This window comes from Nicotiana attenuata, unplaced genomic scaffold (genome assembly GCF_001879085.1).
Source record: "Nicotiana attenuata strain UT unplaced genomic scaffold, NIATTr2, whole genome shotgun sequence".
Classification (NCBI taxonomy): domain Eukaryota; kingdom Viridiplantae; phylum Streptophyta; class Magnoliopsida; order Solanales; family Solanaceae; genus Nicotiana; species Nicotiana attenuata.
Window position 1 is genome coordinate 1 of NW_017673388.1, and position 17101 is coordinate 17101.

The following is a 17101-nucleotide window of genomic DNA, read 5'->3' on the forward strand; positions in this document are numbered from 1 at the left end:
ACTCTTTACAACATATAGAAATCATCAATTAAGTATGAAGCTGTAACAAAACCAGGATATTCGCAATATAAGGACTCACGGTCATGCTAGACACCAATGTATAGATACTCGCCACCATGCCTATACATTGTACTCGACAATTAGCAAGTAGCAAATAAGACTCAACTCCTATTCCCTCAAGCTAAGGTTAGACCAAACACTTACCTCAACTTCCACGGCCAAATCAATCCACAACAACCGCTTTCCCTCTTGAATTCGGCTCCAACTCAATCAAATCTATACGATAATGACTTCATAATATCAATATGTGCTAAACAAATCAAACCCAATGTCTAATTATATATTTCCAAGCTTTCTTTCCAAAATCCCAAAATCGCCCCCGGGCCCGCTTGGTCAAAACACGAGGTTCGGACCAAAATCAAATCCCCCATTCACCCACGAGCCTGAATATATAATTTGTTCTCAAATTCGACCCCAAAACGAGGTCTAAATCAAGAAAAAGTAAAAAACCCTAACTCTACCCATTTTCCCTAATTTCTACCCTAAATTACATGTTTTAGGTTTAGGAATTCAACAAATATTGATGGAAAATAAAGAAAACGAGTTAAGATTTACTAACCCAAGAAGCTTTGATGAAGAAATGCTCTAAAGGTCGCCCAAGAACCTTAGAGAAGAAGGAGTTCGTGTGTTTGATGAAAAATTCCCATCACTGTTCTGTTTTGGACATTTTAAATAACTGGGCAAAATTGCCCTTCGCGTTCGCGTGAAGAAGGTCGCGTTCGCGAAGGTTAAACTTGGCAGACCATCGTGTTCGCGATGGGAAGAGTGCGAACGCGGAGAGGAAAGGCTGGGGGGATCCAGGACTTGGTCTACGCGAACGCGTGGGTACTGATGCGAACGCGATGAAGGGATTTACAAGGCTACGCGAACGCGAAGGTCTTGGTGCGAACGCGAAGAAGAAAATTATGCTGAGTCCCCCAGGGCCAGATGACTCTATGCAAACGCGAGGCAAATGATACGAACGCGATGAAGGAAAGGTCTGAAGCTTCGCGAACGCGTGAAAGGCTTCGCAAACGCGAAGAAGAAGGGACCTGCAACTGCTGAAGCTAAAAACCTGCAATCCTCCTAAGTCTGAAACACCTCCGAAACTCTCCCGAGCCCTCGGGGCTCCTAACCAACCACATACACTAACTCAACAACATCCTAGAAACTCAATCGTGCGATTAAATCGCCAAAATAACATCAAAAACAATAAATCAAACCTCAAAATCACTAGTTTTTCTTCAAACTTCATAAACTTTCAAATTTAGACTTTTAAGTCCGAAACACGTCAAACGACTTTCGATTTCAATCAAACTTCACAGAAACATCTTAAACCACATATAAGACCTGTACCGGGCGCCGGAACCAGAATACGGGCCCGATACCAACACGTTTTAACCAATTTTCATTTCAATTTTCTTCATAAATTTCAGAAAAACAATTTTACTCAAAATTTCATTACTCAGGCTTGGGGCCTTGGAATTCGATTCCGGGCATACGCCCAAGTCCCATATTTTCCTACGGACCCTCCGGGACCGTCAAATCACGGGTCCGGGTCCGTTTACCCAAAATGTTGACCGGAGTCAAATTTACTCATTTTAATATCAAATTTTAGCATTTATCACAAAATTTCATATTTAAGCTTTCCGGCTACGCGCCCGGACTACGCACGCAAATCGAGGCGGCTACAAATGAGGTTTTCAAGGCCTCGGAAGCACGGAATGAGTAAGAAAACAGGTGATGACCCTTTGGGTCGTCACATTCTCCACCTCTAAAACAACCGTTCGTCCTCGAACGGACAAAAGAAAGAAGTACCTCAGTCGGGGAATAAATGGGGATAACGGCTCCGCATATCGGACTCGGACTCCCAGGTCGATGCCTCAGGAGGCTGACCTCTCCACTGAACACGAACAGAAGGGAAACTCTTGGATCTCAACTGATGAACCTGCCGGTCTAGAATAGCTACCGGCTCCTCCTCATAAGATAAGTCCTTGTCCAACTGGACAGTGCTGAAATCTAACACGTGGGCTGGATCGCCGTGATACCTCCGAAGCATGGATACATGAAAAACTGGATGCACGGCTGATAAGCTAGGCGGCAATGCCAGTCTATAAGCCACCTCTCCCACTCGATCAAGAATCTCAAACGGACCAATGAACCTAGGGCTAAGCTTGCCCTTCTTCCCAAATCTCATTATGCCCTTCATAGGCGACACTCGTAGCAATATCCGCTCACCAACCATGAAAGCTACATCTCGAACCTTACGATCTGCGTAGCTCTTCTGCCTGGACTGAGCTGAACGAAGCCTATCCTGAATGATCTTGACCTTGTCCAAGGCCTCCTGAACCAAATCCGTACCTATCAACCGAGCATCTCCCGGCTCAAACCATCCAATCGGAGACCGACACCGCCTACCATACAAAGCCTCATAAGGAGCCATCTGGATGCTCGACTGGTAGCTGTTGTTGTAGGCAAACTCCGCTAAAGGCAAGAACTGATCCCATGAACCTCCAAAGTCAATAACACAAGCTCGAAGCATATCCTCCAAAATCTAAATAGTCCGCTCGGACTGACCGTCCGTTTGGGGATGAAATGTTGTGCTCAACTCAACCCGTGTGCCCAACTCTCGCTGGACTGCTCCCCAGAAGCGCGAGGTAAACTGCGTACCCCGGTCCGAAATGATGGATACTGGCACACCATGAAGGCGAACAATCTCCCTGATATAGATCTCAGCTAACCTCTCGGATGAATAGGAGACTGCCACAGGAATGAAATGCGCTGACTTGGTCAGCCTATCAACAATGACCCAAACTGCATCAAACTTCTTCCGGGTCAATGGGAGTCCAGTAACGAAGTCCATAGTGATCCTCTCCCACTTCCACTCGGGAAGCTCAATCCTTTGAAATACACCACCAGGCCTCTGATGCTCGTACTTAACCTGCTGACAATTCAAACAATGAGCCACATATGCTACGATATCCTTCTTCATTTTACGCCACCAATAATACTGCCGCAAATCCTGATATATCTTCGCGGCGCCCGGATGGATAGAGTACCGGGAACTATGGTCCTCCTCTAAGATCAACTCTCGAAGCCTATCCACATTAGGCATACAAACTCGCCCCTGCAATCTCAAAACTCCATCCGCATCTAAGGTAACCTGCTTGGCACCTCCTCGCTGCACCGTGTCTCTAAGGACACACAAATGGGGATCATCAAACTGCCGATCACGAATACGCTCCAACAATGAAGAACGAGCGACCGTGCAAGCTAATACTCGGCTAGGCTCAGAAATATCCAGCCTCACAAATCGATTGGCCAAAGCCTGAACATCCAAAGCAAGCGGCCTCTGACTGACCGGAATATAAGCAAGACTGCCCATACTGGCTGACTTCCTACTCAAAGCATCGGCCACCACATTGGCCTTCCCCGAATGATATAAAATGCTGACATCATAATCCTTCAACAACTCCAACCATCTCCTCTACCTCAAATTCAACTCCTTTTGCTTGAAAAAGTACTGAAGACTCTTGTGGTCGGTGAACACCTCACATGCCACGCCATACAAATAATGCCTCCAAATCTTCAAGGCGTGAACTATGGCTGTCAACTCTAAATCATGCACTGGATAGTTCTTCTCATGAATCTTCAACTGCCTCGAAGCATAGGCAATGACCTTGCCATCCTGCATCAACACCGCACCAAGCCCAATACGGGAAGCATCACAATAAACTGTATAAGGCCCTGAACCTGTGGGCAAAACCAACACCGGTGCCGTGGTCAGAGCTGTCTTGAGCTTCTGAAAGCTCGCCTCGCACTCATCCGACCATCTGAACTGGGCACCCTCTGGGTCAATCTGGTCATCGGGGCTGCAATAGATGAAAATCCCTCCACGAACCGTCTGTAGTAGCCTGCCAACCCCAAGAAACTCTGAATCTCTGTAGCCGATGCTGGTCTAGGCCAGTTCTTGACTGCCTCTATCTTCTTTGGGTCTACTTGAATACCCTCAGCTGATACAACATGACCCATAAATGCAACCGAACCCAACCAGAATTCACACTTCGGGAACTTCGCATATAACTGACTATCCCTCAGAGTTTGAAGAACCACTCTGAGGTGCTGCTCGTGATCCTCCTGGTTGCGGGAGTATATCAATATATCATCAATGAAAGCTGCTAGGGCATTTGTCAACCCAAACGATATAACCAAGAACTCATAATGCCCATACCGAGTGCGGAAGGCTGTCTTAGGGACATCGGATGCCCTAATCCTCAACTGATGGTAACCAGATCGCAAGTCAATCTTGGAAAATACCCTGGCACCCTGAAGCTGGTCGAACAAATCATCAATCCTCGGAAGTGGATACTTATTCTTGACCGTTACCTTGTTTAATTGCCGGTAATCAATACACATTCTCATTGACCCATCCTTCTTCTTGACAAATAACACCGGCGTACCCCAAGGAGAGACACTGGGTCTAATGAAACCCTTCCCAAGCAAATCCTGCAACTGTTCTTTTAACTCCTTCAACTCCGGCGGGGCCATACGATATGGCGGAATAGAAATGGGCTGAGTGCCCGGAACCAGATCGATGCAGAAATCTATATCCCTGTCGGGTGGCATACCCGGCAGGTCTGAAGGAAAAACATCAGGGAAATCACGAACAACGGGCACAAAATCGATAGAGGGAACCTCAGCACTGGAATCCCAAACATAAGCTAAATAAGCCAAACACCCCTTCTCGACCATACGCCGAGCCTTCACATATGATATGACAATGCGGGTAGAATGACCTGGAGTCCCCCTCCACTCTAAGCGAGGCATACCCGGCAAAGCTAAGGTCACAGTCTTGGCATGGCAGTCCAAGATGGCGTGGTAGGGTGATAACCAGTCCATACCCAGAATGATATCAAAGTCAACCATATCTAAGAGCAACAAGTCTACACGGGTCTCCAGACACCCAATCACTACAACACATGAACGATGGACTCGGTCGACTACGATAGAGTCCCCCACCGGTGTAGACACATATACAGGAACACCCAATGCATCACTAGGCATGACCAAGCAGGGTGCGAAATAAGATGACACATAAGAATACGTAGACCCTGGATCAAATAGTACCGAAGCATCTCGGTCACAAACCAGAACCGTACCTGTGATGACTGCATCTGAAGCCTCAGCCTCGGGCCTGGCCTGAAGAGCATAACAACGGGGCTGGGCCCCACCACCCTGAACCGTATCCCTAGGTCGATCTGCTGCTGGCTGACCTCCACCCCTAGCGGTCTAGGCTCTATCTCTATGACCTCTACCTCCACCTCTAGTACCTCTACCCCCGCCTCTAGCTGGGTGGGCTGGCTGTGGAGCACCTGGTGCCTGGACCATGGCACGAGAATCCTGGCGCGGAGAACTGCTCGGTGCTCGAGGGCAAAATCTGGCAATATGACCCGTGTCACCACAAGTGTAACAAGCCCTCAGCTGCTGAGTCTGCTGCCCCTGTCGACCTGAATGGCCTCCGCGGAAACTCTGAAGTGGCGGTGCGCTGATAGGAGCTGGCGGTGCACTGAGTGGCTGCTGATCGGAATAGTATGCCTGAGAACCACAGCCACCTGATGTACCGTGAGAAACCTGAAGGGCCAACTGAAAGGGCCTAGGAGAATGGCCTCTACCATATGAATCTCTACCTCCAGATGAGGTACCACTGAATCTGCCGGAATGACGGGCTCTCTTGTCTCCCCCGTGACCACTTCCTTGTGACAGAACCATCTCAACTCGGTAGGCCACATTGGCCGCCTCCTGAAAGTTGATCTCAGTACCAGTCTCCCTAGCCATCTGGAGACGAATCGGCTGAATCAAACCATCAATAAACCTCCTCACCCTCTCTCTCTCGGTGGGAAGTATGACAAGAGAATGGCGAGCTAGATCGATAAACCGGGTCTCATACTGAGAGACCGTCATAGAACCCTGCTGGAGGCGCTCGAACTGCCTCCGATAGGCATCTCTCTGAGTAACGGGGAGAAACTTCTCCAGGAACAACTCTGAAAGCTGATCCCAAGTTAAAGACGGCGACCCTGCTGGTCTGGCTAAACAGAAATCTCTCCACCAAGTCTTGGCGGATCCAGATAGGCGGAATGCAGCAAAATCAACTCCATTAGACTCAACAATGCCCATGTTCCGAAGAACCTCGTGGCAGCTATATAAGAAATCCTGTGGGTCCTCAGAAGAAGCACCGCTGAATGTAGTAGTGAAGAGCTTGGTGAACCTATCCAGCCTCCACAAAGCATCTGCGGACATAGCCGCTCCATCGCCGGTCTGAGTAACTATCACCGGCTGAACTGCAATAGCTGGCTGAAATACTCGAATCTGAACCACGGAATGAGTAAGGAAACAAGTGATGACCCCTTTGGGTCGTCACATAGAGAGAAAGAGAGATTTGTTATTCAACTTCAAACTTATGTACATAATAAACTGAAATCTCCTCTATTTATAGAAGAAAGCAAGATGCTGTGTAAGCTGCTACTGCAAGCTGGTGTGTAAGCTGCTACTGTACCAGAAATAGATAATCTTCAACTGGAGGTAATGTTTATCCATAGCGGAGTATCAAAAGGATAAGCTTATTGTACCCGGTATGGATAATCTTCTACCGGGGGTAAAGGATAAGCTTATTGTACCCGGTATGGATAATCTTCTACCGGGGGTAATGTTTGTCCATAACTGAGTATCGAAAGGATAAGCTTGTTGTACTCGGTATGGATAATCTTCTACCGAGGATAATATTTATCCATAACGGAGTATCGAAAGGATAAGCTTATTGTACCCGGTATGGATAATCTTCTACCATGGATAATATTTATCCATAACCGAGTACCGAAGAGATAAGCTTCTTCAGGAGACTTATTTCCAATAGAGTACTAAATAGATAAACATATTTACGGTGGAGTCCCATATGGATAAGCTTCTTCAGGAAGCTTATTTACAACGGAGTACTAAATGAACATCCATAATATAATATATTTATAACACTCCCCCTTGGATGTTCATAAAAAGATAATGTGCCTCATTAAAACCTTACTAGGAGAAACCCCGTGAAAAAAATTCTAGTGAAGGAAAAAGAGTACACATATTTAGTAATACGCATTACTAGGTGCCTCATTAAAACCCTTATAAGGAAACCCCTATAGGAAAAAATCTTAGTAAGGAAAAAAGAGTGCATCGCGTATTTTACTCCCCCTGATGAAAATCTTGTTTCAAATATTTGAGTCTCCGCATTCTAATCTTGTATCTGCATAACCAATACGATCTGCACCACCTTTGTTAGCATTAGCAAGATACATAAGTGCATAGCAATTGCACTGAGATAGAGTATTTCAGGACCAATGAGTTCCTCATCCTCCTCTGGAGGTCGGAACGGATCTTTATTCACTTCAAGTGATCGAACACCCATTGGTGTACTTAATGGGTGCGCTTTGTCCATGTAAAAGCGTTTAAAGACCCTTTCTGTATAGGCAAATTGATGGATAAAGATCTCGTCTGCTAAATATTCAATTTGCAGACCAAGACAAATTTTTATTTTTCCAAGATCTTTCATCTCAAATTCTTTCTTAAGATATTCAATTGCCTTTTGGAGCTCTTCTGGAGTTCTAACAAGATTTATGTCATCAACATAAACAAAAAGTGTAACAAATTCTTATGACAATTTCTTTACAAAAATACATGGACAAATAACATCATTTATGTAACTTTCTTTCAGCAAATATTCACTGAGACAATTATATCACATGCGCCCAGATTGATTTAAATCGTACAAAGATCTTTATAATTTGATCGAGCATATTTATCAATACTTTGAATTATATGCTTCAAGTATTTTAAATCCTTCAAGGATCTTCATATAGATTTAATCATGTGTCTGGACGATTGGACTACAGGTCCGATCCTCACAATCTTTTACAATATTGTGCACTATATTGTATCAAATATATCGTCGACGATCATTTTGTATCGGTTCCTAAGCGACATAACTTGTTGAGATCTCATCACTTTCTTTATTTTCAGGCACCTGAACTTCTTCTGGAGTTTCGTGAAATGTTATGTCGTGGGCTCTTCTAGAGCTCATTTCCTCCTCATTATGATCATTTTGATCATTAGCTCCTTATCATTTTTCAAGGATTGTTACCTTTGGAACCGATTGGTCTACCACGCTTCATGCGTACAGTAAACTCTATCCTTCAGGGACTTTAAATTTTAATAGGAGCATTTACAGCTGAAATATGATATTTGATTTTGGATCAGCAAATGCTTCTGGCATTGACTTGAATTATCTTCTAAGTGAGGATTATATTAATGATAATTAGATTCATATAGTATATTTTTCAGCTGTTTAATCCATCCCCCAAATATTAGAAAAACTAACATATCTCCCCAATCTTCTTTGGGAAACATATCTTTGTGCATTGTGGTGGAGAAATTAATCATATACCACACATCAAAAGATAGTAAAATATTTGGTTTCTGATCCTAAACCAATTGTGAGGGGAGGACTTATCATATATTGTTGGTCTGATGCATACAAGTGCTGCTATATACAATTTAGAAAATCTTAAACCAACACATGAAGCTTTGTTCTCATAAACAATAGCTTAGCCATTAATAGGAGGTATTCACTACTAAACTAGCTTGTATATAAACCAGCATTATCAAGATGAACTGTCTTGATTTCATAATCTGAAAATTATGCTCTTAAGTGAGAAAAGCAATTTCAAATGTCAAACTGCAGGTTGACAATAAACATATATGTAACCATCTTATATATGCATCTATAAGTGGTTCACATGATAGGTGAATGGGCCCATATTCACCTTATATATTTCAGAATCAGGGGTCTTAGTCCCAACTTTAGCTGGTATAATCAATTTATTATGAGAACAAGCAACACAGGAGAATTCTTGAAGAATCTTCTAGTTATTCAGTATATGCTTATCTGAATTCTCAAATAGCTCATTATAAATGGCAAATGAAAACTTCAAGTTTATCATGGCATGTACTATCTCTTAGTAAACTTCTGGTTTACTATGGCATAAACTTTCGCATTAGACTTCTGGTTTACTGTGGCTGCTTTTGCATTAGTAAACTTCTGGTTTACTGTGATATATATGATGTAGTACAAATTAAAGAATAAGCCGGGTAACTTCTTACATACATATTTACCCCCTATAATTGTGGAAATGCGATACTTGGTGTGGATTGCAGAATCCCGTGAACCATCATGTATTTGAACGCAAGTTGCGCCCAAAGCCATTAGATATCTCGGCTCTCGCATCGATGAAGAATAAGGCGGGTAACTTCTCACATACATATTTACCCCCTATGATTGTGGAAACATGAAGATTTTCAATCTTTCAATCATTTGTAGTCTCAGTATGATTGTCATTTGTATTAGTAAACTTCGGGTTTATCATAACATATGTTTTCACCACAATAATGACAAATAAGCTATTTGGGATCCTTCAATTTATTGTCCACAATCAAATATTATTCAGCAAAAAGTTAGCTCTTCAGGAGTTGTTGATATATTTTGCACTATCAAATATTGCCCAGACACTTCTGGTATCATGAGAGAAAATCATAATCAAAGCATAACTTTTATTTATGTACAACAATTACATAACCATACTATCTATTACAAACAACAAAAATTAAAATATTTACATTTCTACAGATTCACCACCGATTACATGACTTGTTTCTCCTTCTGGAAGTGCAAAGTAATCAGCTACATCCAAATGCATGAAGTCTAAATTATCTTCAGAAATAAAATTTGCTTCACCATTTTTCTCTGTCTTCTTCAGGGAGGCTTGATAAAGCTCAACAAAGTGCTTTGACGTACGGCATGTACGTGACTAGTACCCTTTTCCTCCACATCTATAGCATGCATTTGGTGCTTGCACCGCTTCATGCTTTTGTTCCTTCCTTTTCCACTGCTGGTGGTGAGGAGGGTTCTTTGGTGCATTATTATTACCATGATTAGAGTTTGTTCCCCGACCACGACCATGACCACGACTGGGGCCACAACCTCTTCCACGTTTAGCTTGGTGAAAATTCGTCTCATTCACTTCAGGGAATGGACAAGAACCGGTAGGTCGGCTTTCATGGTTTTTCATTAATAGCCCATTATGTTGCTCGGTTATAAGAAGATGTGAGATAAGTTCAGAATACTTTTTAAATCCCATCTCTCGATATTGCTGCTGCAGGAGCATATTCGAGGCGTGAAAAGTGGTGAAAGTTTTCTCCAACATATCATGATCAGTAAATTATCACCACATAATTTCAATTGGAAAATAGTTCTGAACATAGCAGAATTATACTCAGTTATAGATTTAAAATCTTGTAGCCTTAGATGAGTCCAATCATAACGTGCCTGTGGAAGAACAACCATCTTCAGGTGGTCATATCTATCTTTCAAATTATTCCACAGTATGACTGGATCTTTAATAGTGAGATATTCCATTTTCAGGCCCTCATCAAGGTGATGGCGTAGGAATATCATTGCTTTGGCATGGTCTCGGTTTGATGCCTGATTTTTATCCTTGATGGTGTCAGCCAGACCCATCGCATCAAGATGAATTTCAGCATCAAGCACCCAAGACATGTAGCTTTTGCCCGATATATCCAGGGCTACAAATTCAATTTTAGAAATATTTGACATTATTTAAAAAAAAAAGTTCGTAGCTCAGATACTTTCAAAGTATTTGCTCGAGATGGCAGAGTCTCGTTCTGATAACCTGTTATAAAATAACGACTGTAAAGTAAATAAACTAAAGACAAGTAGAGAGAAAGAGAGATTTGTTATTCAACTTCAATCTTATGTACATAATAAACTAAAATCTCCTCTATTTATAGAAGAAAGCAAGCTGCTGTGTAAGCTGCTACTGTACCAGATATAGATAATCTTCAACTGGAGGTAATGTTTATCCATAGCGGAGTATCGAAAGGATAAGCTTATTGTACCCGGTATGGATAATCTTCTACCAGGGGTAATGTTTATCCATAACGGAGTATCGAAAGGATAAGCTTATTGTACCCGGTATGGATAATCTTCTACCGGGGGTAATATTTATCCATAACGGAGTATCGAAAGGATAAGCTTATTGTACTCGGTATGGATAATCTTCTACCGGGGGTAATGTTTATCCATAACGGAGTATCGAAAGGATAAGCTTATTGTACCCGGTATGGATAATCTTCTACCGTGGGTAATATTTATCCATAACCGAGTACCGAAGAGATAAGCTTTTTCAGGAGACTTATTTCCAATAGAGTACTAAATAGATAACATATTTACGGTAGAGTCTCGTATGGATAAACTTCTTCAGGAAGCTTATTTACAACGGAGTATTAAAGAAGATCCATAATATAATATATTTATAACAAAAAAAAAAAATTAGAGACAATAATTTAGAAACTTTATTGCAACAATTGACAAAATTGCCCAAAACAGCCATACAAACTGACAATGATACTGGATTGGATCATGAAATGATGGGAACATGCGCGTGGGAACACAGTTAAATCTGAAGATTATTTCCATCCAATCATAGCCGTTGAACCTCTACAATCAACGACTCCTAACCAATATTGTCTTCTTCTCCACTGCCGGCATCTCCCAACACTTTCTTTAACCAATTCCAACGTTGTAAGTTTTGGGATTGTCGAAAAGAAAAAGATTTGGGATTTGTCGAAAAACAAAAAGACACATCACGGAAACGTCGGATGTGGGTTCTGTCTTGGTAATTTAAATGGGGTTTCGTCGTCGGCGACGTTTGTATTTTTCACCCATTTCGCCGTTAGTTTTGCTTTTTGGAGCTGTGTTGATTGTTCTGTCTTCTTCTATTGTCAATGGAAATTCTAATTCAAATGCCACGCAGATTCCTCTTACTCCTATCAATCACGATCTTTATCACACCAGGTAAATATCTGAGATTTTATCTGCTTATTTAATTTAATTTTAATTGCAATTAAGTATTAACTAGGAATCTTAAATGATGGGTATTGATGCGAGTAGGTTAGCTTATTAATTACTTTTACTGAAAATGAACTTTATATGAATATGATTGCACTATGGTTGTACAATTTACTCAATTTAATAGGACTATATTAAGAAAGGTGATGACTTTCTTCTCTTCTTTTGCATCAGTTTTCTGTTTTGTTCTGAATTTAGAAAGATGACATCTTTAAATGGAAAATTATTTAGTATTAGGATGAAATGGACCTGAATAGAAGTTACTGGATATAGAGGACTTGTAAGGCTGGCTTGAACTTATTTGGGATTGAGGGAAGCTGATTGATTGGTAGCTTTTTCTCCTTTTTGTTTTCCTTGATATTTTCTTTTTACTCGGGATGAAGCTGGGATAGGATGTTCTAGATCAAAATCAAATTTTGGTGATGTTAATCAATGTGAGTAGCTTAATACCTTATTCGACAGAAAGTGAATCTTTATAGATATTAATGCATTAATGTTTTACGGTAGGCTCTATTTTGATTGTCGAAGTTTTGTTTGTTACAGATCAAGAAAGGCTCTATTTTAGTTTGTTACGGGTTCAAGCCGTGGAAGCAGCCGCTAATGCTTGCATTAGGGTAGGTTGTCTACATCACACCCCTAGGGGTGCGTCCCTTCCCGGGACTTGCGTGATTGCAGGATGCTTTGTGCATCAGGCTGCCCTTTTTAAAATTTTTTTTTTTTTTTGGGGGGGGGGGGGGGGTGAGGGTGAGGGGTGAGGTGATTGATGGTTCACTTTTCGGCATTGTTCTGTTTTTCCTTTATATTTTATATAATTTGGGTATTTGACATCGTTTTATAATATCTTATAGGGGAGCTTTGTTGGACGAGATTGAAGCATTGGTCCATAGACACCCGAGCAAGCTCTCTGTGGGTTTCCCCCTATCCCCTGCCTTTTCAATCTTTTGTCTTTGGAACATTTGAAACTACACAAACAGGCATCTCTTAATAATCCCATCTTATTTCATGTTTATGCAGCTCGAAACATTTTCTAGTCAAAACAAAGGGTATCTTGCAGAGATGACTGTAGTTACTTATTGCCGGAACAGGAAAGACTGCGATGACAAGTCAAAGCTTAGGATCCTTCTTGTAAGTTTACCTTCTCTGGTCCATTTTTGCTTTCTTCATTTCTAGTAGAATGCAAGTATATGGTGTACTCCCTCTCGTGGGCACTATTTAGGTCACTTCCCCTTGTAAAGATGGTTGCCTTCAAAAGAAAAAAGAAGAGAGGAGGGGAAGTAGATGGTTTCTAGTGTTATCTGTGAAAAGACTTAGGGTTAATGTTTTCCCAGACATTATACTGATTTGGTCTTTAGTGTTAGAAAAATCTCAGATTGGTCATTGCTGGTGTTTTTGACAGATAAATTGCTTGTGTTCCAGAGTTTTGGCCAGCATGGGAGGGAGCTCATAACTACGGAGCTCGCATTGCGGATACTTTCCATTTTAAGTGAAGAGGAATTTTTATCCAGTGCATACCCACTTAATTTAAATAACACGCTTGATAGGCTTGTCATAAAGGTAAAATCCTAGTCTATTTGGAACTCGCAGTCAAAATGTGTGAAAATAGAATGCATATTTGTGTTCTATATTGCTTGTCAATTATTTCTGTTCGTATCGGCATAGAAATTCAAATTTTGTGCAATTAATTAAAAATTACTATATGCCGAGGGCTGAAAATAGAAAAGGAAACAAAGATCGTTATCACTTTAGAAAGTAACCAAATTCTATTGTAAACTAATGTTACTTGGTAATGCTCTGTTATTCGCCTTATCAGGTTATTCCAATGGAGAATGTGAATGGGCGTAAACTTGTAGAAGGAGGGGATCTCTGTGAAAGAAGAAATGGTATAGCTATTTGTCTTGCTAGTCGGATCACAAAGTTTTACTTTCTTAGAAGTACCAAGATAATTAAGTTCAAATTTTATTTGGCAGGAAGAGGAGTTGATCTTAATCGTAACTGGAGTGTAGATTGGGGCAAGAAGGAAAAGGTTTGTTCTTTAGACCTCCATTGGTAGAATTCTCATTGTGTGTACATGTTGTGTTGCTTTGTTACTGGTGTGTAGACTGGTCGTGTTCCTTTTCTTATCGTAAGGCTGTTGCTTATGCCATCTTGGTGGTGCTCAATAAAATTTGCGCTTAGTACCAATTAAATTTTACTTTACTGGATTCTTGTGTATATGTTGTTTGTGTTTATTATTTCAAATTAATGCAGTTATGTGCTTATCCAGCTCTTTGTCCCTTCGATCTTTCCTTTTCAGGATTATGATCCATATGAAGAAAATCCCGGGACTGCCCCTTTCAGTGAGCCGGAGACACAAATTATGCGGAAATTGTGTGCATCATTCGAACCACATATATGGGTTAACGTGCATTCCGGAATGGAGGCAAGTATAACTTTTAGTAGTATGTCTTTCTGCTCTTTGTGTTGTAAGTTTTTCTGCATATGTAAAGGATACTATTTTCAAGATTTCCCCATGACTTGTTTTAGAATTTAGGGCATAGAGGAGACCTTGTAGGATTCTCTCCCAGAAATTTTGGAGAATAATTCTTTCTAGTTTCTTTTGTGAATGAAATACTGATTCTAGGTTGTTTATGTCATTTTCTCCAGGCTCTATTTATGCCATATGATCACAAGAACACGACTCCTGAAGGATTACCTTCTCAGAGAATGAGACTAATGCTTGAAAAGCTGAATCGTTTTCAACTGAAAGATCGTTGCTTAGTTGGATCTGGTGGAGGCTCAGTCGGGTTTGTATCACTTACTCATGCCTTGCTATTTTTGTGGTTTACATTTCGTAGAACAAGTTTTGTATTTAGAGCATAACAAATAGATTTGACTTGTATCAGACTTGAAGTTTGTCTATGACTTGCCTAAATCTTTATTGTCATGACCCTAATATTGTTTATTGTGCGTGCGGCCCTTGTAATCGTCAGAACTTTTAATATGTTTAATAAGCTCTATGCTATTGCATGCTGTACTGCGTAAGCAATAGACTTGATAATATCCCAACCAGAAGTTCTGAAATATTTGTATACAACATGGAAAAAAATTCTTTTGAGACCATTGCTATTCCGTCGCTTTTTAAAAAAAAAGCACATCCAGTGGAGGACGGAACATTCTAGTCCATCGGAGGTTAGGATTTGATATACTGTATTTCTTAGCATACTCAAAAGCAATTGAACTATGACAAGCTTTTGCATTGGAGCTACCTGCAGTGCTGTGCATGCACAAAATTTAAAGAATCAACCTACTTTAGTCCTCTATAAATTGACTTTTTATGTTTTAGTTACTTGGCTTCAGAAAGGAGATTTCCGATTCAGTTATTCCCAACACTATTGCTTTCCTGTTAGATATTGTGCAATATGCTCATCATATATCTACTAGTGAGTGTATTCTATTTCACTACTAAAAATAGATATTAAGCCACTGAAAGAAAAATAGATGTTAAGCCACTTATGTATAAAGGAATAATGATAAATTAACATCACGATGTTTGGCATGAAACGCGTGTGCATCTGATTTCGTCCTTCTGCCTACCCTTTTTTCTTTAAGAAATAAGAATGATCACAATTTCCCCCCTTTGAAGTAAATATTAGGGTCACCATTCACTTATTGTCTAGCCCTTAGATTTAACTTTTCCCTACCCTAACTACAACCTTATGCACTTATACAGGTATTTAGCTCATGGGACAGCAACTGATTATATGTATGATATTGCAAGAGTACCGATGTCTTTCACCTTCGAGGTTTGTCTTCATTCATCAATTTATATACACGGCTAAAGTCCTTGCTCGATACCAAGTATTTTTACTGATAGTTTAGTGTCCAATATGTATACATGATGCATGTTTCGGTTGGTTGGCAGATATATGGTGATAGCACGGCCTCGTCAAAGGACTGCTTTAAGATGTTCAATCCCATCGACATCACCACCTTTAATGTACGTCATTATGTTTCTTTGATGACACATCTTTCTTTGTCATGTGCCAGATTTTACCAGGAAAAAAGGTTGACAGTTAGTAAAACCCTCTTAATTTGTTCGAAAACACTCAGCCGTTTTTCATCTGAATTGCAGAGAGTTCTCAACGATTGGTCTGCAGCATTCTTTACACTGTTCAGTTTAGGTGGAATCCAGATGAAGGAACTTCATCCAAATGCATCCAGTTTTGAGAAGTGGGTTTCTATCGACGATTATCTGAATGGTTATTTAATGGAAAGGAAAAGTCGATATGGGAAGAAAATGGAAGTGCTTGAGCTGGGAATGCAGGAGATTAGAACATATTTTAGATTGTTCTTATTATCATCAGTTCTATTGATGTTTATGTTTTGTTCTAGAATCTCAAAGAGCGGTCGACAAATTGTTTCTGCTATGTCCTTGTGAAAGGTATTCTTTGCTGCCCTTGAGATTTAGGTAAACAGTTTTTCTGAGAGCTGTAAAAGGTGAAAAAGGGGTATGCCAAATTATTCTTTAGCTGTGTAATTTATTCCCTGATTTCTTTTCTTCTGCTTCACTATAGAAATGGTAGAGCACAGAAAAAGGCTCTTATATCAGTTAGGAATTGAATTGTCCATGTTGTTAACATTGCTTGGGAGTGTGGAAAGATAAATCAGATTTTTGCCATGTCATATGAGTTTTTTCTTTTTCTTGTTTCTTTCTGTGGTTTCATCTTGAACTTAAAATGCTTCTAAGACCACCTAGCCAAAACTAACAGCTTGTTTGGATAATTGTTACGTGTCGTTTCATAATGTATCGTATTGTATTGTTTAATGAATATAATGTTTGGATAGATTGTATCATTTGAAATCGTTTCATGTTGTCACGTACCAACAATATGAAGAATAAATCAACATTACTAAGAAAAAATATGATATGGAATAGAATTATTATATAAAAAAGTAAGGTAAAAGATAGAATATGATTATTTTATAATAAGGAAGGGCAAGATGAGAGAAAAAAATAAAGTAACGACGCCACCACACCAAAGACGTCATTCCATAAAGTGG

At 40.5% G+C, this 17101-nt stretch overlaps 2 protein-coding genes across 2 annotated transcripts; one reads left to right on the plus strand and one right to left on the minus strand.

The window, feature by feature from the left end:
• Positions 1-9941: 9941 nt before the first annotated feature.
• Positions 9942-10747, minus strand: LOC109216238. Its single transcript, XM_019380378.1, has 2 exons — positions 10460-10747; positions 9942-10286 (listed from the first exon to the last, which is right to left on the minus strand). Exons 1-2 carry the CDS (start codon positions 10745-10747, stop codon positions 9942-9944), a joined length of 633 nt encoding a protein of 210 aa, XP_019235923.1.
• An 825-nt stretch (positions 10748-11572) lies between these two features.
• LOC109216240 (mast cell carboxypeptidase A) lies at positions 11573-16735 on the plus strand. Its single transcript, XM_019380381.1, has 11 exons — positions 11573-12007; positions 12910-12967; positions 13076-13186; positions 13478-13615; positions 13872-13941; positions 14029-14084; positions 14355-14480; positions 14705-14844; positions 15771-15843; positions 15963-16037; positions 16173-16735. The coding sequence occupies exons 1-11, from the start codon at positions 11838-11840 to the stop codon at positions 16476-16478; spliced, it is 1323 nt and encodes a 440-aa protein (XP_019235926.1). The 5' UTR covers positions 11573-11837; the 3' UTR covers positions 16479-16735.
• The last annotated feature ends 366 nt before the right edge of the window (positions 16736-17101 follow it).

Excerpts from the sequence above, each read along its gene's own strand:
- LOC109216238 (XM_019380378.1), bottom strand. The coding sequence starts at position 10,747 with ATGTCAAATATTTCTAAAATTGAATTTGTAGCCCTGGATATATCGGGC. Across the intron at positions 10,287-10,459 it reads AGATGGTTGTTCTTCCACAG|CAGCAATATCGAGAGATGGG; the intron begins GCACGTTATGAT and ends ATGCTCCTGCAG.
- LOC109216240 (XM_019380381.1), top strand. The coding sequence starts at position 11,838 with ATGGGGTTTCGTCGTCGGCGACGTTTGTATTTTTCACCCATTTCGCCG. Across the intron at positions 13,942-14,028 it reads TCTCTGTGAAAGAAGAAATG|GAAGAGGAGTTGATCTTAAT; the intron begins GTATAGCTATTT and ends TTTATTTGGCAG. Across the intron at positions 14,481-14,704 it reads ACGTGCATTCCGGAATGGAG|GCTCTATTTATGCCATATGA; the intron begins GCAAGTATAACT and ends CATTTTCTCCAG.